This window comes from Chenopodium album, chromosome 26, assembly GCF_948465745.1.
Source record: "Chenopodium album chromosome 26, dcCheAlbu1.1, whole genome shotgun sequence".
Taxonomy (NCBI): Eukaryota; Viridiplantae; Streptophyta; class Magnoliopsida; order Caryophyllales; family Amaranthaceae; genus Chenopodium; species Chenopodium album.
Genome location: NC_137859.1, coordinates 31,650,024 through 31,673,576, shown reverse-complemented (window position 1 = coordinate 31,673,576; position 23,553 = coordinate 31,650,024). Strand labels below are relative to the sequence as shown.

The 23,553-nt window shown below is 33.3% G+C and overlaps 1 protein-coding gene across 2 annotated transcripts; it reads right to left on the bottom strand.

Moving 5' to 3' along the window:
- Positions 1-1,264: 1,264 nt before the first annotated feature.
- Positions 1,265-21,791, bottom strand: LOC145618640 (threonine dehydratase 1 biosynthetic, chloroplastic-like). 2 transcript variants are annotated; one of them, XM_081673414.1, is made up of 9 exons: positions 21,392-21,791; positions 7,329-7,508; positions 6,959-7,231; positions 6,444-6,650; positions 5,558-5,806; positions 5,406-5,479; positions 2,473-2,590; positions 1,787-1,921; positions 1,265-1,696 (listed from the first exon to the last, which is right to left on the bottom strand). In XM_081673414.1, the coding sequence occupies exons 1-9, from the start codon at positions 21,782-21,784 to the stop codon at positions 1,556-1,558; spliced, it is 1,770 nt and encodes a 589-aa protein (XP_081529540.1). In that variant the 5' UTR covers positions 21,785-21,791; the 3' UTR covers positions 1,265-1,555. The 2 variants fall into 2 exon arrangements, with proteins under 2 accessions (XP_081529540.1, XP_081529539.1); XM_081673413.1 differs by lacking the exon at positions 21,392-21,791 and adding an exon at positions 9,155-9,692.
- Between the last annotated feature and the right edge of the window lie 1,762 nt (positions 21,792-23,553).

The window sequence follows — 23,553 nt, the reverse complement described above, 5'->3', positions numbered from 1 at the left end:
AAATCCAGTTTGCTACACTCAGGGGGTAGTGTGAAAAGGAGTTTGGATGTTGTTGATGTTGCTTCCTCTAAGAAGAATAAGGAAAATTCTTCTTGTGTTTCTTTAGATGGCTCTCTTTCGGTTCCCATGGAGATTGACCCTCTACAAGGCATGGAGAAACCGAATCCAAATGTGGGATGTTTAGGTGTATCCCCAGATTGTCTGTCTACTAGGTCCATTCCGTTGGCGTCACAGAATAACGATTTAGACGACTCCGTTATGGATGAGAAGCGTCATCACAAGTTTGTTAATTCACGGAACCGTAAGTCTTCCATGATGGTTCCGACAGAAGCTTTGGGGAAAATTACTTCAGGCAGAGAGCTCCAGTTTTATAATCCTGCCTGTTTTTCTTTTGTCACTATCCGAGCTGTTCGGGTATCAAAACCTATCTTGGCGGAGGTCCTCCAAGGTCACGAATCTTGGGAAGCAGAGGCCCCCTTTCAGTGCAAGGAATCTCCTTCCTTGAGTCATCAGGATGTTTCCCCGCATACCATGATGATAGGTGATTCGATTCCTATCCAGCTAGATCCTCCCCTGCTAGTTGCTTCTCTCTGTACGTCGACCCAAATTAGTCATCTAGTTGTCTTGCCGCATTTGGATTTTAATCCCTCTTGGGATGCTCGATTGTCAGCGCAGTCCCGATCATCGAATCATTCAGCCACGTCATGTCGTCGTTCATCGCTAGGCCTTCGGAGATCAAGTAGCAGAATGCATATTCCCAACCGTTTCTTATTTTGCAGGGTTAAGATGGGCTACAAACGTAAGCGAGTTTTGTCAACTACAGACGACTCCTACAACCTCCTGCGGAAGAAGATATATTTTGATGTAGCATTCTGTTTATTTGGTTCTCATGTGTTGTACTAACGCTTTTCGTTAATAGTATCTTTTGTCAAAAAAAAAAAAAAAAAAAAAAAAAAAACAATTACACCGGTACACCACTAAGATCGCCCCAGGTTATCTTTCATGGTAATCCCATTGAGTATATCTCATACATTTTTTGAGGAGAGAGAGGCCAATATAAAATCTTGGAAAGGAACAAAACAAGAGCTGTACAAGATTACAAGCTAGTCTTCTACCAAGTTCTTAAAATCTGAATCTCCTAATAGTAGAACAATTTTAGTGGGACATTGGTAGTGATACAATCATTATTTTCTTAAAGCGAGTTGCTTGACATAGTAAATAAAAAAGGTAAGGAAAACTTGCATATCCAAGTTACTGAAAAAAATTACAAACATGAAACATTCACTAAATCATTTAGTAATCAAGAATTTATAACACTATACTACAAACTAGATTTCGAGAGAACCCATTTTACACAAATTTGTAGCATTACATAGAATTTTTTTTAATAAAGGTTAGGCAACAAAAGGGAGTGGATGGTGTACCAACAAATCATCAAACAATTGTGCTACAAGATAAACTATGCTTTGCTTCTCAATTGAAGATGTTTGAATCACATTTGGTACTTGCACCATCACTTCTCCGATGTCAAAAAGCTCTTATCGACGCCTACAAGTCAGTGCATCAATACCTCATAAACTTCATTTTCATTCTCTATTGCGTACATGAATCCGAGGTTATCAGCACACTGCTGAAACTGGTCCATCTCGGATGAAGGAACTTGGATTCCAACTAACACGTTTGCACCAGCTTCACCCTAAAACATATGATAAAGTAATTTGAGAAAAATAAAAATAAGACAGTATAAGATAGATTTTGAGAAGAAAAAAAAAATGCAAAAACTCACCTGTGCACGGTAATGGAATAAACTAATATTCCATCGTGGGCTGAATGCATCCAGAAATTTCATCAAAGCTCCTGGTCTTTCTGGGAAAATAAATCTACAAAGTAGTTCATTTTGGACATCTGACCGGCCTCCCATCTACAAAAAAGGTAATCAGTGTTTAATTCTAGTGACATCTACCTTGTGAGACAAGTAATTAAACAATAAAAGTGCATCTTGTTATAGTCATGGCCTTCTTCAGGAGTAGTGAGTGCAACAGTGTGAGTGTGTGACAATATATTTATGTTTTAAGATACCTTTAAAAAGCACATCTAGTAAATCACTCTTCTAGAAATGGGGCTTTCTATGCCAAGCAATTTATTTATTTATATTATTTTATATCGTTGATAGATTTTTATATACTACCTCCGTAAATTCCTCAAAATAAAATATACTACCTCCGTTACGTTTTAGTTGCAACAAAGTGATATTTTTTAGTATCTGAATTTCTTTCATTTTTGCTTGATTTAGGCCAAATAAATTTGTCAATTTGCTCTTTGTAAATTCCGCCGCCCCCCCCCCCCCCCCCTCCCCTCCTCCAAGCACCAAAATGGCTCTTTTAGGAAGTTCCTGATGACAATTTTGGATACAATGTACTCGTAATCATCTATAAATGAAAATTTTGACTTCAAAATAAGGAAGATGCATACCAGATGCCGTAAATGATCCTTAACCAAATCATTATCCGTCAAGTTGATAGTTCGAAGCTTAGAAGATTCCATGCGCTCCTTCATTGTTTCAAGTTCAGAAACAGTATGATGGCCGACACTGCAAAAATAAACATAAACCAGCAAAAATATCACAAATTGTTCTTTATATAGGATTGTTCGGCATGAATAGAAGTTATAGGCACTCCTGGATGACAAGCATAATCAAAGGACTTTTGCAAAAGGAAAGGAAAAAAAAATGAGGCTAAATCTCAAGGGGGCAAATAGTTAAGACTTAAAGCTTATAAAGAATATCATACAACTTCAATTTAGTGTTAGATACACTCCTATGGTGCATTAGTGTTTATGTAATTGTATAAATCCGCCCCCAACATTGTGCATTGTGTATAAAAATGTGATCATGTAGGAGGAATCAAAACAAAAGAGCGCACTGTATAAAATTTAGATACTTCACTAGTTCAGGCTTATGCCTGTTGGTTTAATCCAACTGCAAGCTGCAAGATAGTTAAGTACTGGACTATACAGCAGCTTTTGACAATGCGAAATCACTGAAAATTCAGTTAGGACAAGATAACATTGTCCCTTGGTTTAAGAGAAGGCTTGGGAGTTTTGGAATATATGCAGCATATTAGAATTATTTCAGGATGGGCAGAGGCATCAATTGCAGCTTGCATAATCAAAGTTCTGCTAGCAACCAGCACACTCCAAACTATTTTTCACTCGTAAACTCAAACTGTATAACTAAGATCAAATTTGGACGATTGCCAACAATTTTTAGCAGTTCAAGCAATAATTTCATTAGAAATGAAAACTTAAACTGCTTCTCGATTTACAAACAGAGCACCTAAAACCTCAGACAAGAGAATTAATTGCTGATTTTACAAATTATTATCAGAATATACAAGCTGCAAGAGAACAAGCAGAAAGATGGAATCAACACACCCAATTACAAGTAAAGCAAACCACACTCCCAAACAGCCAACAGAAAACATCGAAGATGTTGCAAGAAACTCCATCTCTAATCTCAACTCTAAAAACATTTCACTTGATTGGAAAAGAAGACTTTCCCCATATAGAAAGACCTTAGAAATCAAATAAAGTTTTCAGAAGCTCCCATAGTAAGCCCTCTTATTTCATATGCAAGACCAGTGGACTATCTATAATGCATTCCTGAAAGGACCAGTGATACATATACTGCCTAACCAATTCAATGTATAAAAAAAGCTTAAGGTGCACAAGGTGAGAGGGATCCTGTTGTGCCTAGGGTGCACTTCAGTCGCCTCAGTGAAGTGAGGCGCACTGTAAAATTTTATACCACCTCTGATTTTTTTTTTTTTTTTTTTTGGTGCAACTTTGGAATATTTTATCTCTCTCAAATAATACCCCAAAGTTGCAACTAAAAAAAATCGGAGGTAGTACATAAGAAATTGACTAATGTGAGCCTTGTACAAGGGGGGCGCAATGTGTTTCTGGCACAACTCGGGTTTTCTTTGTTGAACGCGCATCGATTTACCCCAATTACTTAGCTCCTCAATGCCAAAGCACAAATTTACACTGATATTATTCCCAGCTAATGTAAGAAGTATGGCTTACGAACAGTAGGTTTCAGTAAATACAATAATTCATCTCAACGATGGAAGATTGGAAGCAAACATTATTGTAACCACATGAAACCTTTTGCTCTCAGCCTAGCCCTGAAAAAAAAAAAAAAACAAAAACAAAAACAAACAAACAAACAAAAAAGTGCACCACACCCTTATAATCTAAATTATTTTTATCATGGTACTCTAATCATATCCGGGTTTACGCATGTGAAACCATCCAACTGTGAAAATAGTACAAACCTTACTCAAAGACACTCATTTTCTCTATGTAGCAAGAAGGAGAATCTGCCTTTCTACAGCTTTCTTTGTAGTAATACAAGACCGCCCAAAGGCTGTAACAATTCACTTGAAAATAATTGTAATCTTCTAGAAGACATGGGTGGCATGTTACAATTTATAATTTAACTTTTCATAATCTTGACTTGAGAATCATGATGGCAGTTTCGGCCCGTACCCTATTACCTGACTAGAAACCCCAACTATACTTAATATCACTTGACTCGAACTTTATCTGACCCAAACTAAACTTACCTAAACAATCAATGTGTACTAACGAATATAATTTTAATTTGCAAAATGGAAATAGAATCGAATACAACTCGACTCAAACATAATCTGACCAGAATTGACCTGACCCAAACCTGAACTAAACAACCCAATTGCCAACTCTAACAATCAATTCCAACAGATTTCTAAAATGCTCAAGGAATGTTCTACATGAATTTGCCTACCTTGGACAAATTTTAAATTCTAAAAGGCACCACAAGGATGAATGCCAAAGGCTCAAAATGGACCTCTAGGACTTATAATAAATGATTGGAGCAATAGATATAATGACATCACCAGCAAGTTTCAAAAAGACAGATATCCAGACTAACAAATATTCCTTTCAAGGCTCCCTCAAGTTTCATGTCATCCCTTTATTTCAATGGATTTGGAAGACGAACTAAAACAATAAAAGGATACTGGCAGTTGAGCTAGTAATTGTGAGTGGAATATTGTATATTAAACAGACTAACAAAACAAAGGAAGATAGAAAAATCTAGAAAAGCAGAGTAACTTGTTGGCTTAAGTCACAAAATTGAATTTGAGACAGAGTAAATCACTTCAACAATTTCCTACTTTTTCCAATTGGTAGTTTTCCTTGTCATGGTCCATCAATAAATTCTGTACTAGAATAGAATGCTAGCAAATTGGAAATTTAGAGCAATCAACAAGATAAAACTCAGAATAAGTGAAATGATATTTTTAAAAGAAGCCGACATCAGGCATCAAGATTGAGGCTTTAAAGACAACTTCAGAAGTGCTTACCTGTAGAGAACTAAAGCTTCTTGTTTTGCGGAGTTATATCTGTATTTAAATTCTGTAATATTCATTGGCCCCACCTGTAAAACCAAAATTCTTTGAATATAAACAAGAGCTACTTTAAGTGCAAAAGGTTGACTTTCAAATGAGTGGCCTACCATCTCAGCAAATATTTTGAAGCTACCAGGTTCTTCAGGCATAAAAGTTGCAAGTACTGCTTCCCGTTGCCGACCAACGTCTGCAAGTTCAGTAACTAATCTCAATCTATCAAAGTTCATATTAGCTCCACTGGTGATTGCAACAACATTTTCATTCTTTATGCCATAATATTTGCAGTAGGCTTCAGCACCAGCAAGAGCAAGAGCACCTGCTGGTTCCAGTATACTCCTTTTCTCCTCGAACATGTTCTACATTCAACAAATCAGAATATTAGTTCTGGCAAGTAGCAACTCCAATTTCCTTGAACCAATATAATATTTGGCAATGATAAAATGTGACAGATTAGCTGAAAGTAGTCATTAAGTTCAATATATTAAAGCCTTTTTTTTTTTTTTTTTGATAGAATTAGATGTGTGGTCAAGGTTAAGAAAAATTAAATCACAACATAATCAGGGTATAGAAGAGTAGAGATTTCAGCAATTAATTGTTATTGATATTTATAATGACAATGAGAATCTTATAAACCTCAAGATGATGATGTGCATCCCTCTTGAAATCAAGTTCACTAATCTAGCTTAGCAGTGATTCTTAATAACAAAAGAACCGAAATTGGGCATTCCATTTATGAACTAAGGCTTCTAATAATCCTAATTCATATTCAATAGAACTGTGCAACAAAAAGTCAGTGAGTCCTGCAATGAGTAAAGCACAGTTACTTCCGTGGCTTCAAATCAAATAACTAGGTTCAGAAAGATGTAAATTTTTCATAGATACATGAATCTACAAAAGAGGGAAAAAGCAATCAAAGTGTGCTACAAGTATTGAACAGAAGAAAAATAGCATGGATCTACATTGCAGGTCCTGTGTTAAAACTTTTTTGCTAACCTTTATAGAGGCACAAATGGCATCACGATTAACAAGAACTACACCATCAATCAATTCCTTGCATATGCGAAAAGTTTCCTCCCCAACCACTTTAACAGCAACACCATCCGCGAACCCTCCAACTTTATCGAGCATAATTCTTTGTCCGTGATGTAATGAAAGAGCCATTGCATTGGCATCAGCTGGTTCCACCCCTATAATTTTGACCTGATGAGAGATGTAGCACATATATCATCAAAATAAGAATAAATTAACATTGCTACAAGGGAATCTGAAGGTTAAGAAATCAGTAAAAGCAAAGTGGAAAGAGCATACACTGCAAACATAGTAGCAAGAAAGCATACAGACATAAGTGCACCACAGCTCTTCAAAGGAAAAGAAAAATAATAACAACAAGAACTACAGAGAAATGTTTTTTCCCTGAATATCACTTAGGGCAGGAAGGCCATGGAACAGGGTAGTCATACAGTAAACAAAAAACAAAACAAAACAAAAATACACAGCCAAAAACCAACCTCTGGTTGAATTCTCTTTACATAAGCAGCAATACCAGCAATGAGTCCACCACCACCAACAGGAACAAAGATCGCATGTAGAGGACGGCCTTTGGACTGGTTCACAATCTCCATGCCTACTGTCCCTTGTCCCATTATGACATCTGGATGGTCAAATGGGGGGATAAATGTCCGCCCCTCCTCTTCCGCCCTATTCTTAGCATATGCTTGTGCCTCATCATATGAATCGCCCACAAGAACAACTGTTGCACCCAGCCTCTTTACAGATTTCCACTGAATACAATACGGATATCATCAGTTATAAGACACCTCAGAGATGAAGTCATAATCTATGAGGCAAAGGCATAAGAAATGTCACAAATATTCAAACCTTGATTTCTGGTGTAGTCACAGGCATAACAATTACAGCATTACAACCCAATTTCTTAGCTGACAAAGCCACCCCCTGGGCATGATTTCCAGCCGATGAGCATATAACCCCTCTTTCCAATTGCTCTTTCGGAAGCTTTACCATCATATTGTAAGCACCCCTTAGCTTGAATGAGAAGACCTGCAAAAGAAGAATTATAGAACCCTCAAAAACTGCATGGCATGAAGGAAGATAAATTAGAAGCTTCCAGGAGAAAAAAAAAAAAAAAAAAAAAAACCTCAAGTTTTTTATCCCTAAAAAATGTAGAATTATTTTATAGAAAAGGAAACAATATTCTAAATGAACAAATATGGGAGTACAAAGGACGACACTTATATGAAATTGTAACTGCATATTGTACAAGAATTTATAACCTCCATCTTCACGAATAATACTCATTACCGTAGCAACAAAAATCAAGGAAAACTCAGGACCGCCTATGTGAGTATGTTTTTTCTTAGGATAAAAGTGACAGAGAGTAAGAGATGTATAACCTAATATAGGGTCCCCCAAGGTGAAGTTAGAGATAACAAAATATGTACTACATATACTTCTTATATATATAGGAAAAATTGAAGCTAGAATTATGGAACAAACACTAAGGTGCATTTAGGGTCAAAGGCTATTATGTTTACTTTAAATAGTCCTAAAAATCGTAAAACTTACATACTTTTGCGTTTTTACCTACCAAGTCTGGCAACCCACACCACCCCCAAAAAAGAAAGTCTTTTATGTTACTCCCGCTATCCTCTCACACTTTCTCTCAATATTTAAGACATTTGCTAATGGTAAATAAAAATTTATGACGGGAGGAGTAGAGGTTCAATAGACTAATTCTTTAAGATTAAGAATTACACTTAACATCTTGTAGTGGTTCAGCTACTGCGCAATATTTCATAATCCACAATCTAATTCCTCTACAAACAATTTTTTTTTTTTCTGCATTCCTTTCCATTATACAAGATAATTTTTTTTTTCAACATCTTTAATTTTATTTTTCAACGTTTTCAGCAGACCAAATCAAATAGAAAGATTTTTTTTTTATTGCGAAACTGTTAATGTGGGCTACTCATGAGCTAAAATGACAATACCACTAGAATTGCTATGCTCCAAATTCCTTGTCACGACAAAAGTGCAACTTTACATCAGTAGATTACTACCTTGCATATCTTTGAAACACTGTCTTCCACTGACTATGCTAGTTGATCAAAACAGGCAAATTTACACACAAAAAATAAAAATAACAAATTTAAAAGTTCAAAAATTAAAACTACCCTGGTTCATCAAAACAAGTAAATTTACAGAGAAAAATTAACCTTGTTCATCAAAACAAACAATAAAAACAAAATTAACCACATAAAGTAACAAAATTTAATTCTCAACAAATTCAGCTAAATATTTGTTTTTTCAGATTATAACTTCTCTAATTACCCTGAATTCAATTGAAACAGCAAATTTTTTTTAAAAAAAAAATGACCTAAATTCAGCTTATTCAAGATTTCCAGACAACAATTATCATAATCACCAAATAACAAATAATTATAAACGATTCAAGATATGCAGAATGTAATACTAAGTAATAAAAATAAAAAATATAAAAAATTCAGCAACCACTAACGATTAACTCATAATTAATTAATACTCTCAAATAGCCGTCCGAGTCAACTAGTTTAATTGGTTAAAGTCTCGAGTTCAGTTTCGTTCTGTTCTGTCCTAATCGAATTCATCAACAATCATTCAAAAAACTAAAATGCAAACAAATTAAATTGAAAAAAATCATAACGCACCGGCTGTAAATCCTCCCTCTTAAGCCAAACATTAGTCCCTAACCTCTCAGACAACTTTTCCGCAAGCTGCAATGGCGATTGAACCGCGATGTCATAAACCTTAGACGACAATATATTAGTCAAACACTCCATAGCAACAGCAGAGTCATTCTCCGACGTGGCCGGAAACTCCGGAACAGCCCCGAGGTAGCCGCTCTCGTACTTCAAAGAATCGGTCGACACGAGTTTTAGCGGAACAGATGAATTGGATGAAAGCGGTGATGACGGCGGAGGGGGTGAAGTTTGAGTGATTGTTTCTAGGACGGTGGCTTTGACGGCGAGGGAGTGGCGGCGGTAGAGTTTGGGGAGGTGGAGGAGGGAGGAGGATGGGTGGATGGTGGGGCGGTGGAGGGAGGAGAGAGAGTTGGAGGTGGTGGCGGCGGTTCCGGAGGAGGGGAGGAATGAGAGGGACATTGTTGTGTTTGAGAGGTGGCGGAGGAAAAAGGGGTGTAAAGTTGTGAAAGTGATGAATGATTTGTGTGTTTTTTATATTGGGGAAGTTTGTGAGAAAGGGGTTGTGAAAAAATCTAATGTTTTTTCACGTTTTTATTTATTCCTTTTGTTTTGTTTTGTTAGACGACAAGGAATGTACGGTAAAAATATTTTGATTGTTGTATTTCACCTACCCTTTTAATGAGTGGAATTTTGTTACTCCCAATACTCCCTCTGTGTTTTTTTAAATGATACATATTGACCGGCACATAGTTTTAGGCAATTTAATTGACTTAAATAAAATAAGAGGTAAGTGGGGTAGTGGAGTATTAAAAAATTGTTAAAGAAAGATAGTGAGGTTAATAGTTTATTGAAAAGTAATATATGTGAGAGGAAAGATATAATAAAAAAGTAGTAGTGGGTTTGAGTGGGGACCATGTGAGGAGAGAGATATAATATTTTAATGTATTGTTTTGCCAAAAAAGGAAATGTATCACTTAAAAAAACACGGCCGGAAATGGAATATGTATCACTTAAAAAAACACGGAGGGGGAATATGTTTTTTAAGGGTTACACACTTACATTTAGATACGGATATTGAGACACGATTTTAACCATTAATTTATATGATTGTGTGTAAGTAAAATTATCGGAAAATTAGTTTTACGAAAGTATACATACGACGAATCTAACGATGTATTGTACAATATATTTATATATATATTTATATAATAATTAAGTCAAATTAAAATCGTTATGTGAATAGTGAAAAAAATCGTCAAAGTGTAACACTTAAAAAACACGTAAGAAGTAGAATTTTTTACATTATTAGGGTGGCTAGCGTGCGCACTATAGCTTGTCGTGTTTGGGAAGCTCTTTCAGTTGGCAACATAATGAGGGAAAACATCTAAACAAAAATTTTAGGGGTATAAATGTCCATAAACTATTCTTATTAAGTGATAAGTAAAAAGGAAGACAATTAACATTAACGAGGGCAAATAATAAAAAACAACATTTTAGAGAGTACAATAGTCCAAACACTATTCATATAATATCGTTAAATCATATACAGGGAAAATTTTAGAGGCATTTATAATACCAATAGGAGCATATAGGTAAACAAATATTTTAAGGATAAAATAATGCTCACATTGTTCATAAGTGTTTTCTTATACTTTTTTCTAAAAACAAAAGGTAGGGAGGGATGGAATCTAAAGAGTTAACATCAAACTAGTATATATGTGTTTCGAGTAATTTCTCGGGTTGTTAATTTTTGAATTTTTTTTAGTGAAGAAAAATTAACGTTACAACGTACTATACTAGGTAATTGTTTGATAACTAAAACTTAAACCTTAGACAAACATATTAAAATCATGATAATTTTGAAAACTGACAATAGAAAAGTGGAAACACATTTTTCTTGTTTCCTATTTTTGGTTTTTTGTTTTCCAAAACAGAGAAAATTGAAAATAAAAAACAATTTCGAATATGTTTAGAGTAAATAACAATTATTGATTACTTGTATCTACCAAACTATATTAAATACTTTTATTTTGATAAATCTTTCTATATTTAAAATTAGTTAATGTATGTTGACCGTATTCAATTATTAGTTGAAAATAAATAATTTCAAGATACATTAATTAATTTTAAATTGAATATGGTCAACATACATTAATGTGAAATTATTGGTTAAATTAGTAGTAAAAAATTATGCTCAATTTGACAAACCAATAATTTCACTAAACAAATATAAATCCCTTACAAATTACAAGTTGTGTCATCTCATTAGCACCCATTCAAATGTAAATATCACTCATATAATGAAAGCATATCTTCCAAATATGCAAACATGTCTAATTTTATTGACCAATGATGTAATCAGTGATAGATGTTATATTAGAATTGTAGTTAAGTTCTTACCTTTCATATCAAAGACCAATAATATTGAAATTGAGATGGAAATAAAGTTGAGAGGAGACTAGGAGAGTGTCACATGACACAAACACTTTTTTAGGAACGTTTTATAATATAATATTGAGAAGGAAATAAAGTTAATAGGAGACTGAGAGAGTGTCACATGACCCAACACTTTTTTTTGGAATGTTTTATAATATAATATTGAGAAGGAAATAAAGTTGAGAGGAGACTAGGAGAGTGTCACATGACCCAAACACTTTTTAAGGAACATTTTATAATATACTCCCTCCGTGTTTTAATAAGTAATACACTTACCAAATCCGGCCGTATTTTAATAAGTGTTACACTTCCTTTTTTGGCAAAATGCTACATTAAAATATTATATCTCTCTTCTCTCATGGTCTCCACCCAAACCCACTACTACTTTTTTTTTTTAAATTATATGTTTCCTTTCACATTCATTACTTTTCAATAAACTATTAACCCCACTATCTTTCTTTTACAATTTTTTAATACTCCAACTACCGCACTTACCTTTTATTTTATTTAAGTCAATTAAATTGCCTAAAACTATGTGTCGGTCAAATTGTAATACTTAAAATAACACAGAGGAAGTAATATTGTACTTTTATTAAAATAGATTAATCATCCACTTGCCTACATGCATAATATAATATTCTAGCAAATAAACTCTTAAAAAACTCCATGTAAATGCAACTGATGCATTAAAAAAAAACGAAAAATATAAATTTTTGTCAACATATTTGCCCTTGTACTAGCATCCAATCTTCATAAACATAAACCAAAATCAAAGAAAAATATTATAAAAACCATCACTCACCGATTGTGTATCCTCTCTCTTAACCCAAACATTAGTGCCTAACCTCTCAGAGAGCTTTTCAGCCAAATGCAATGCCGACTGAACCACAACATCATAAACCCTAGAGGTCATTACATTCGTCAAACACTCCACTGCGGTGGCGGGGTCGTATTCGGACGATAAGCATTCGGGAATGGCACCAAGGTATCCGCTCTCGTACTTCAAAGAATCCGCCGAAACGAGTTTAAGGGGAGCCGGTGATGATTGCAATGATGATAATGGTAGAGGTTTGTTTGTGTGTGTTTCTTGAGGAGAGGAAATGGTGGCTTTTATGACGAAAGCATGACGGCGACACGGCTTTGGAAGGTGGTGGGAAAGGAGGTGATTGAATGCAGGGGTGATTGTGGTGCAATGGAGTGATGAAAGAGACATGATTAATATTATTACTTGTGGAGCAGAGTGAGGAAGAGTTGTATATATAAGTGACAAATAAATATTTGTGTGTGTTTGATTGGGGGATTCGGAATTAGGAGATACATTATTTTTTTTTTTTTTTTAAAAAAAAAAAAAATGTTAAAATGTTTAGGTCACGTTTAATGTCTTTTTAATGATAGTATTGATTCCTTGTCAAAAAAAAAAAAAAAAAATGATAGCATTGATTCAAATTTCAAAGTGGTGAAAATGACAATAAATTTACTTTCTTACTAAGATTTAGGGTAAAATTGTATACTATACTAATGTTACATACAAATAACATTATTGTCAATTTTGGTCGGGAGTGTCTTTTATGGTCTTTTTAAATTCTTGCTTGCACTTTTCTTTCTTTGCTCTCACTGTCAAAAAAAAAAAAACATCGTCAATGTGTCACAACGCCACATTGTCAAATGATGTTTTATGTATTGGAAAAAAGTTACTATAAAATATTAAAAGTAGTATTAATGGTAATAAAATTTCAATTGACGAAATTATTTCTTAAATTGACGAGAATTAGGGCCTGTTCATATTTACTGAACTGAGCTGAACTGAATTGATTGGAGCTGAACTGAACTGAACTTAACTGATTGGAGTTGAACTGAATTGAACTGAATTGAGCTCAAATGAATATTTTATGAGAGTAGGAAATAAAGAGCTGAACTGAACTGAACTGATTAGAGCTAAACTGAACTAAAATGAATAGAGTGGAGCTGATGAACTGAACTGAACTGAACTTAAATTAAGTAAATGTAAACAAATGCTTAATGGTCTATGTTTGTAAATTTTAGCTCTCAAAAAACTTGTGCCACTTGTTCTAATAAAGACAATAATGAATGCATATTTTAATTCGTAAGCTTTTCCTAATGGTTATTCTTTGGTGTTTAGAGAGCCACAAAGTATGAGTGATGTGAATTGATTCCTAAATTCTTGGTATTAAAAGCTAAGGGAAGCTCTAGCCAACTTAATTATCTCTCACTCGCTCTCTATTGGAATTATCCTGAATAAGCATGGTCTAGTACTAGTCAACTAGTGACAATTAACTTACTTCCGCTATCTATAAATAATAAATCTTTCTATGTTTTCATGTAAGATGTCTTAATAAAGATTTTATATTACTTTAAAATACACAATAATTGGTGATTAAAGAGGACTATATGTTTGTCCTCATCAATCACTTGCAATATTCTAATGTGTCAATTGGTTTCAAGTGGTATTCCTAATTTTTGACCGATGAATCATAAATAAACCTTCGCATTAAATCCCCACAAATCCACACACATTAAAATTATGGTGTATTATTGGCTACAACTTCATATGGCAAAGTTAAAGTTAAAACGTAAAAATAACAAAGTACTTGTATAAGAAAAAGTTGATTATTTTTGGTGGGTGCTAAAATACGACTTGTTTATGATTTGTTACAGTAATATAAAGCCAACTCTTAGTTGTTTGAAAAGGCATCTTCAATTCAATTTGCATGTTCATTATGTCAAGTTGGATGGAGCAAAGTTACATGGTTGCAAGTGTTCAATCTTTATAAGCCCTCATTTTATGGTGCTCGATCAAATCAATGCAAGACTTTTAAGGACATTTTGTTTTGTAGAAAATTACGTTTTATTTTTAATTGGAAAAATAAAAACTAAAAATCCAACCTTTGCGCGGTCTTCTCATAAAAATCCAACCTTCTATTAATTTCATAAAAATCCAACCTTTATACGCCACGTTCTCCAACAGACCATTTGACCTTTAACCTGTTAAACAAGTTAAAAAGTCTTTTTTTTTCTTTTTTCTTTTTTCATTTCTCTCATCACTTTCCCTTCCCACTCTTCCTCTTTCTCTCTCCTCTCTCCTCAAAATTGAAACAGAGCAGCATGCAACTCTGCCGCCACCACCTCCGCCACCACTTACCCCAACCTAACCAAACCCAGAACTGAAACCCTTCTCCCACTCCTACCTTGGTTCAAAACCATAAGCTTGGAGTCGATTAAATCTGCGATTAGCTCTGATTTTGGGGCAGCAATGGTTGATTGAATGCATGAGAGTTGTTGGGTGCGGTTTGCGATTGGTGGATGGTGATGTGAGGCAATAATGGTTATGGAGGTTCCCTTTGGGTTGGTGGATTGTTGTGTGAGGTAAATGGTGCAGTGGTTGGGAGTCAGTGGTTGTGATTTGCGGGGATACTGAAATGGAGGGTGGAAACGAAGATTGGGCAGTGGTGCAAACTGGATGTCGGTGCGCGGTTTGCCGGCGGGAGGAGTATCCGTTTCAGGCAAGGGGATGGGATGGGATGGGTTACGGGTTTCAACTAAAGGGGTTGGAGAGAGGTCACAAGTTTTAGGCGGGATGGGTGATGCGAGTTTTAGGCGGTGGTCGAGGTAGAGAAAGAGTCGGGCACCCCAAATGACAACCAGACCCCTGGAGGGGGGGCAACCGGAAATGCCGGGGAAGGGGCTGGGTGTCGGTTTAGGGTCGCCGACGATTGGGGGATGACTTGGCGCAGACGGGGAAGCTGTGCCGTGCGCCGACAACAAAGGGGAAGGGAAAAAAGGTGGCTGACTGGTGGAGGTGGTGGTGTTATCGGCAGGTTAGTGGAATGGTGGTTGTTCATTTTTTAAAATTGTTTTTCCGATGGGATTGCTGCCTTGTTGGGTTTCAGTGGCCGTTGGGGATGGGGTGGTTAGGGAAGGAGGGTGGGGCTGGGTTCTAAATTATTATTTTTTTTCTTTGTCTTTTTTTGTTTTTTGTAATTTTTCTTTTAATTATTTTTGTTTTTTAATAATTAAAAAGATAATTGACCTATTAATAGCTGACACGTGACATATAATTTAACTTACAAAAATAAGTCATTAACAGGTAATGAATCTTTAGATGAAGGTGGGGGTATAAAGGTTGGATTTTTGTGAGATTAACTGAATGTTGACTTTTTAAGATAAGACCGAGCAAAAGTTGAATTTTTAATTTCCATTTTTCCCTTTTAATTTTATGAATTTACAAGCAGTGAAGTGTACTTCATCTATACAAATATTTTACAATAGTAGGAAATACATATTTATCATTATTTAATTATTACTATTTTAAAACTTCTTGCGGCTATTCTATTCAATATGATTAATGCTATGATCAAATAATTAATTGACATGAGTTAACGATCGTCTTATGGTGTTAGAAATAAGAGAACTAACAGTGAAAATTTTAAAAGAAAATTAGCATTAATTAAACCGATTGACTTGTGATTTTATCATACACTCCTAACTTAATTCTATTTTTACGTAATATATTAGTTATTTATATAACTTCCGGGGTGCTCATTAGCAATATCCTAGTTATACTAGATTTATTAAGCTTTAATTCCCTTAAGTACTAGTAATTTCATTTCACCTGAATCAAGGAAGTTGAGTATAAGAGATTTCACCAATAAGAATGAAAGATGCAACAATTACGGAGTATTGATCTACTAATTCTTTTCAAAGAAAAAATTATTAATCTAACTCTTTGATTTGTTTCAGAAGTATGCTAAGATTATTGTATTTCGATAATGCACATTGCACAATCAACCATGCAAAAGCGTGTGTTTCATAATAATAATCTATACTTATATATTAAAAAGCAATCCACGTGTCATCTTTTTTAAGTTCGACATGTTAGCAATATGTGTCATATGTCACTATAAACATTACATGTCACCTTCACAACATATATTAGGTTTGCATCTAAGAAATGCTTATAACAAGACTTGAACTCAAGACCAACAAGTCTTAAGTTACAAGTCTTACCATCTTAGCCATTAATTAATTGTGTTTTTTTATTCAACAAAATTATAGTTAACTTAGATAAGTTAATTGGTGTTTTATTATACTATTTGTTTCCATTATGTAATGATTGGGTTTGGCAACTAAAAAATATTTATAGTAAGATTTAAACTCAAAATCAATAAGCACAAACTAGCAACCTGGGGCATCGTCCGAACCACACACTAGTTAAAATTTTAAAAAACTGCAAAATGATTTCAATATGAATAGTACTACAATGAGGGGCAACGTGGGATATTATTAATGTATTGTGGATAATTTGGTTAAAAAAAAAAAAAAAAAAACCTAATATTGATGGTATGACTAAATTAAAGATATTCCAAACAAGCAAAACAATTTAAGACATTTGAAAATGATTGCATGCGTTGTATTAGTAAGGGAGAGAGCATTTACCTTATTGGTACATTGAATAATATGGCCTTACTTTTTGATCCTCACCATTTCAACCACGGAAGAATTTTAGAATCAATCAATATATCTATCTATCTATAAATATACTAAAATAAAAATCGCTGACATCATCACATTTTTCAAATTATACACGTGTCAAAACTTTTTTTTGTTCCTTTTCATATTTAAAAAAAAAAAAATCTGAATATTGATTGCAAAGTAGTTTAATATAGTGCATTAAACTTTTTAGTTTTCATTACTTTTTCTTTTAAAAACCTTAAAGAAAACAAATATCAACTTTTTATACACTCCATCTAATTACAAAGTTCGCTAAATTTTATTGTAGACGTGAATCTTCTTTTGTTTATATTATTTTGATTTTTGTAGTTTGGTTTATGTTAATAATATCGTATGTAATACAAAGAATTATGTACATATCTAAACTGATATGTCTGTGACGTTTACAAGATTTCAAATTCTTTTATTATATCCGTGCATTGCACGGAAGTTAATCTAGTCTATAAATATAACTATAGTAGCAACCGCTGACATCATATTGTCCACATGGCAGCTTTACAAAAAAATTTTCCCGCTTAAATATAATATGATGTCATTATATTTTTCTTTCGTTTTAAATTTCAAATTTAATTTCACCTCCTCTCAATTTATCAATACTCTTTAATTTATTGATTTTCTTTTTCACCAACTATTTGTATCCAATGCATACTCTATATTTCTTATATGGGATAATTAAGCAATATGAATACATACAACAATATATACTCTATGTTTCAAAGAAATTTCTAATATCGTACATCGCACGAGACTAATCTAGTATCCATTAACTCATTACTGAAACAAAGTATGCTGACATCACCATTGCTCATGTGTCACTTTCTTAATAAAAATTTTCCCGCCTGCAATGATGATTTCATTTTTTTTTTAGAGCTATCATATTAAACATTTTTTAAATTTAAATATTAGAATCTTCTACATTACGACTAGTACCTATCAATTTATTGTATGAAATTGAAATAAATTTAATGAACTATGTATTAGACGACGTTAAACAGGTACGATACTATGTCATAATTTTGATGAAAATCTAAAATTTTAAAATTAAAAATATTATTTATATGTAATACTTATATTTTTTTTGACATGTAATACTTATTTATGTTCATGTATAATCGGCATTTTATTTTTAAATGTACAAATTACAAATAGGTTTTATATAAACCGTATATCGCACAGGTTCTAATCTAGTACTATATACTAAAGTAATCACCAGCATTATCCTAGAATTATACATGTCATACTTACATTAAAAATTTTCCTGCCAAAAACTTTTTTTTCCTTATAAATAATAAGATAATTGATAAAAAAAAGGAGAGAATATACGGCCTAAATAATAGAACAATAAAAAACTTTAAATAACTAAATCTATAAATAAACTAAAGGAACAACCGCTGACATCATATTGTCCACGTGTCAGCTTTATAAGAAAAATTTTCCCGCCTAAATAAAAATCTGACGTCATTATATTTTTTTTGGTTTCAAATTTCAAATTTAATTTCTCCTCCTCTCAATTTATCTATACTCTTTAATTTATTTATTTTTCTTCTATCACCAACGACTATTGGTATCTAATACAACTTTCCCTTATGCTTCATCGAATAAAATACTTTGATGTATATATTTTTTTCTATTTTCCTTTATATATTACAAGTTTAAAATCATTTTTATTTTCTTAATTAAAATCGTACATTAAAAATCTAACTTTTATGTATATGCTTAAATTTTCATATTTGGTGTGTTCTTCAAAATTGATTTCATAAAAATAGCATTTACAACTAATGTTTATGTCTCAATAATTTTTCTAATACGTAAGAATACATAAAATATATACTCTATAATTTAAAGAAATCCGTGCATCGCACGGGATTAATCTAGTAAACTATTAAATGTACATACAATCTATATTTAAATACAAAGTAATAGTAATATATAAATATAATTTTTTTTTTCCTGTAAATATCTGAGTGTTGCTCAGATAAAGAACTAGTATAAAATAATAATAACCCTCTAACTTAGTAGATTTCACCACTACCATAGTACCAATGTACCATACGTCCATACTCACCCATTGCGCTATTAAATTACAAAAAAATCCTTACTTCCTAACCCAATTTTTTTTTTTTTTTTTTTTTTTTTTTTTTTTTTTTTATTACTTTTTTGGTGTTTCCACTCAGTTCACTCTTTGGCCTAATTCAGATTCAAGGCTCAGTTTTAGGTAGTTAGACTCTAGTCCTCTCCCTATCAAGTGCAGCCCCAATTATCGCTAAACCAACAACCAATTAGTACCTTCGATCCTAAGACGTATGTGCCATTGCAGAGTAATTATATGAAGTATATATTATTCATACAAGTCGACGATGATTTTTTTTATTTAACATGGTTTAATACAGGGATGCCCCTCCTATCACAGGACGGGTGCGGTGAGGATCGAACTCAGGTCATTCCTGGGGGACACTCCATGATCCTCAAGTTGACGATGAAATGACAATAACTTTATGCTACGTATTACGCAAATTTTTATTGCAGCAATCAAGCGTTTATTAATCCCCACACGGAGAGTCTTGATTATGGTTTTCATTTGTCAAACCCTCTTCAATACTAACTAACGCTAGGCTCTCATCTTGACATCAATGCAAGAGTCTTAATCAAGACTACATCGCTCGATCTCTTTAACCAAGTCTTAGCGTCTTGGCCATAAACTTGCCCTAAAGTAGATGTTGAAATTTGATAGGGATTAAATGCATGTGGTAGGAATAAAGGAGGACCAATGATGCGAGGCAAGCTCGCTTGGACTTCCCTTAGCTCGAACTCAATTACAATTGAGATCGACTATCATCATATGTTAATTTTCCCTCCGTGTTTTTTTAAATGTTACAGTTTGACCGACACATAATTTTAGGCAATTTAATTGACTTAAGTAAAATAAGACGTAAGTGGGGTAGTTGGAGTGTTAAAAAATTGTAAAAGAAAAATAGTGGGGTTAATAGTTTATTGAAAAATAATGAATGTGAGAGGAAATATATAATAAAAAAAGTAGCAGTGGGTTTGGGTATGGACCATAAGAGGAGAAATATAATATTTTAATGTAGTTTTTTTTTTCAAAAAAGAAAGTGTAACACTTATTAAAACACGAAGGGAGTAATAAAACAAGCCACAATCGTAGCTAATACAGTAATATTTCGTAAGTTTGTACCTTCTGTGTTTCTAAAAGTTTGACTCATAGCCTGTTTTCTTCAAATTATTTTCAATTTAGTTCAGTTTATTTCAATTCTTAATTTCCTTCTCACATAAAATATTCAGTTCAGCTCACTTAAGTCAATCAGATTAAGCCCTAGCTCATTTGTTATTTAAATGTTTTTACAATCTTCTTATGAGATTTGGGGTGTAATAATGTGTAATTGACAAACACGCTTGATTCTCATAAACTATTATACAAGTACTAGTATGAAAGATAATATAGGCGCAATTGCGATTTTGTTAGAAACATCTTTATGCAATTCCAATATTTGGGTGAACTTTGAATAACTTTGACAGCAAATTCCCATTAACCTATAAGAGATGTATAGTCATGTGGGATTTTATTAAATTCGTTTTATTGTATATTTTATTAATACCAGCTTTTATAATTTTTAGGTTTACAAAAATTAAGCTATATACGTTTTAAGACATGCCTCGAAGGCCATGTAAAGTCCAATGGAAAAAAAATAGAGATAGAGGGATTATATATTTTTAAAACACAAACTTTTATATGTGATTGGCCACACCGAACGACCGGGGTTACTTATTTAGGGGTAACCGCACCCCTTACCAATCGAGTAACCCCTAAATGAGTAAACCCTGACCGACCGAGATACCCCTGATCAACCAAGTAATCTGGTCATGAGCGATCGAGTAACCCCTGATCGACTTAGTAACCCTTGACCAAGTAATTCCTTATCGAGTAACCCTTAATTGACCGAGTAACCCCTAATCGACTAACCCCTGATTAAGTAACCACTAAATGTGTAACCCTGTACGAGTAACTCCTGAATAAGTAACCCATGGCCGATGGAATTAAAAAAAAAAAAAAAAAAATTGATGCAATTATTTAGTAACGAAGAAAGTATGTGTTAGCACAAATTTCTCATCACTCTTGACCATTCACGTATAATTTAATCTTGTAGAACAAAGCATATGATACAAATACCATTCACGTAGTATATTATAGCACATAAAACTCAAACCAATTATTTTTAAAAAAAATGTTAGAAATTTGTGCAAAAAGTTTGTCACACTAACCGATTGTACATCCTCTCTTTTGAACCATACGTAAGTGCCTAGCTTCTGAGAAAGCTGTTCGGCCAATTGCAATGGCGACTCCACCACGACGTCGTAGACCCTAGACGTCAATATGCTCGCCAAATTCTCTATGGCCGATGATGCCAATGAGTCCGATGTCGACCGTCTATGAGGAACTGCGCCTAGGAACCCGCTCTCGTATTTCAGCGAATCCGCTGAAACGAGCTTAAGAACGTCATCCGGTATTGGCGAGGATGGAGAAACAAGTGGTTGTTTATAAGACGAAATGGAAGCCGCCTTTAACACGAAGCCGGAGTAGCGGCATCCACGATAGAGCAGGCGTTTGTTAGGGGAGGTATTCGTGGCAGTGGTGGTGAAGAAGGATAAAGACATGGTGAGAGTCAAAATTGTATTTGTTTGTAGTTTAGTGTGGGACTCATTGCATAGAAAACGTATGTATATACAATATATGTATTATGTATATTAATATATAGTGGTCAAAATGTTAATTGGTGGTTGGTGTAGTCGTGATTAAGACTACATTTAATAGGGTGGACTCGTATTTGATCTCCCGCAATAATAATTGGGAGGGGACTGGAACTTAACCATCCAGAACTAATCCTCAATCCGGATTAGCCCAAAAGATTAATCGGATGGAACAACAAAAAAAAATTATATAGTGGTCGAAATGCATTGAAAAAATATAAAGTGGCCTAAACACGTGCAGTAAACTACTTTTGTAGTTCAAATTACTTTCTCCATGTTATAGTAATAAGTGTTACATTTACTAAATGCAACCGTGTTTTAATAAGTGTTATATTATCCCGTTTCATATTCTTTGCAACGATTTGACATCAAGTAGAGAGAAAAAATGTCTAATCGCTGCAAATAATATGAAATTGATGTAGTATTTTTTTTTTGGCAAAAAATTAATCCATCCGTTTTTAAATACTTGCTCTATTTCTCCATGTGCGGAGTTTTAGGAGAAATCGGAGAAAGTAATAAAATATAGAGGTAGTGGGGTTGTTGTGAAAATAAAAAATTGTAAAAAGCATAAATAATGGAAGAATGGAAGGAAAGAGAGTATTATGTTGGGTCCACTAAATGTAAGAAATAAATTAAATATTATAAAATTTTCCAAAAAAGGAAATGGAGCAAGTATTTAAAAACGGCCGAAAAAGAAAAGTGGAGCAAATATTTAAAAACGGAGAGAGTACATTTTAACATTATATCTTTTTTCTACCAGGGTCTCCACTACTTTTCAATTAACTATTAACCCCACAATATTTCTTTTACAATTTATCTATCAAAGTGTAACACTTATATAAAACTAAAAACAGAGGGGGTATCAGATTTGTTTTGACTTTTAACATTATTTACAGGTTAAGGAGTATATATAAAGGCCTTCTTTTTATTTTATTTTTTATTTTTTATTTTTATTTTTTTTTTGTGTGTGTGTAATTTACAGATATGAAAAACTCAACTAGTGGAATGTTATTAGATACCTCTCAATTCGATTTTTCAAGGTATATCAAAATTAGCCACTTTCTCCATTTTAAATTATGTAACAATATTTTTAAGCTCTACTTTGACTAGGCTAGCTATGTTTAGTTCACCATATTTTTGCTTATTTGATCCGATCTAATTTTTTTTTTAATGATCTCATTTGATAATTCAACTGTTTCTGTACGCTAGCTAATCCATAAGGAAAAAAAAATGTATCAATTGGGGTGTTGTTAGATTTAAATAATGTGTATATTATTAATATGTAATGTTTGTAATATTTTTCATTACAAAATTAATAATATCTTTCTTTAAAAAAAAATATTTTGTGATTAAAAAACACACATGAAACAATAAGTATGATTAGAACTTTTTTATCTGATTGAACTTCACTTATTTTTTTTTTAACAAAATAATCTAAAATGAGTAAAAAAAATAAGATCGATGAATTAAACATTACCTAACATTTAAGATTACGAATAAGGTGAATCATAATCCTGTGGAATACTGTTAGATTCCTCTTCATATGCGTTAACCATTTTTTTTTTTTTTGTTTTTTTTTAATTTTTTTTTATAGTAAAAGTTATTTACAATTGAATTTGTGTATTGACAAAGTGATAGAAGAAATATGCTTCATAAAGTTTAGTGAAAAGGATAAA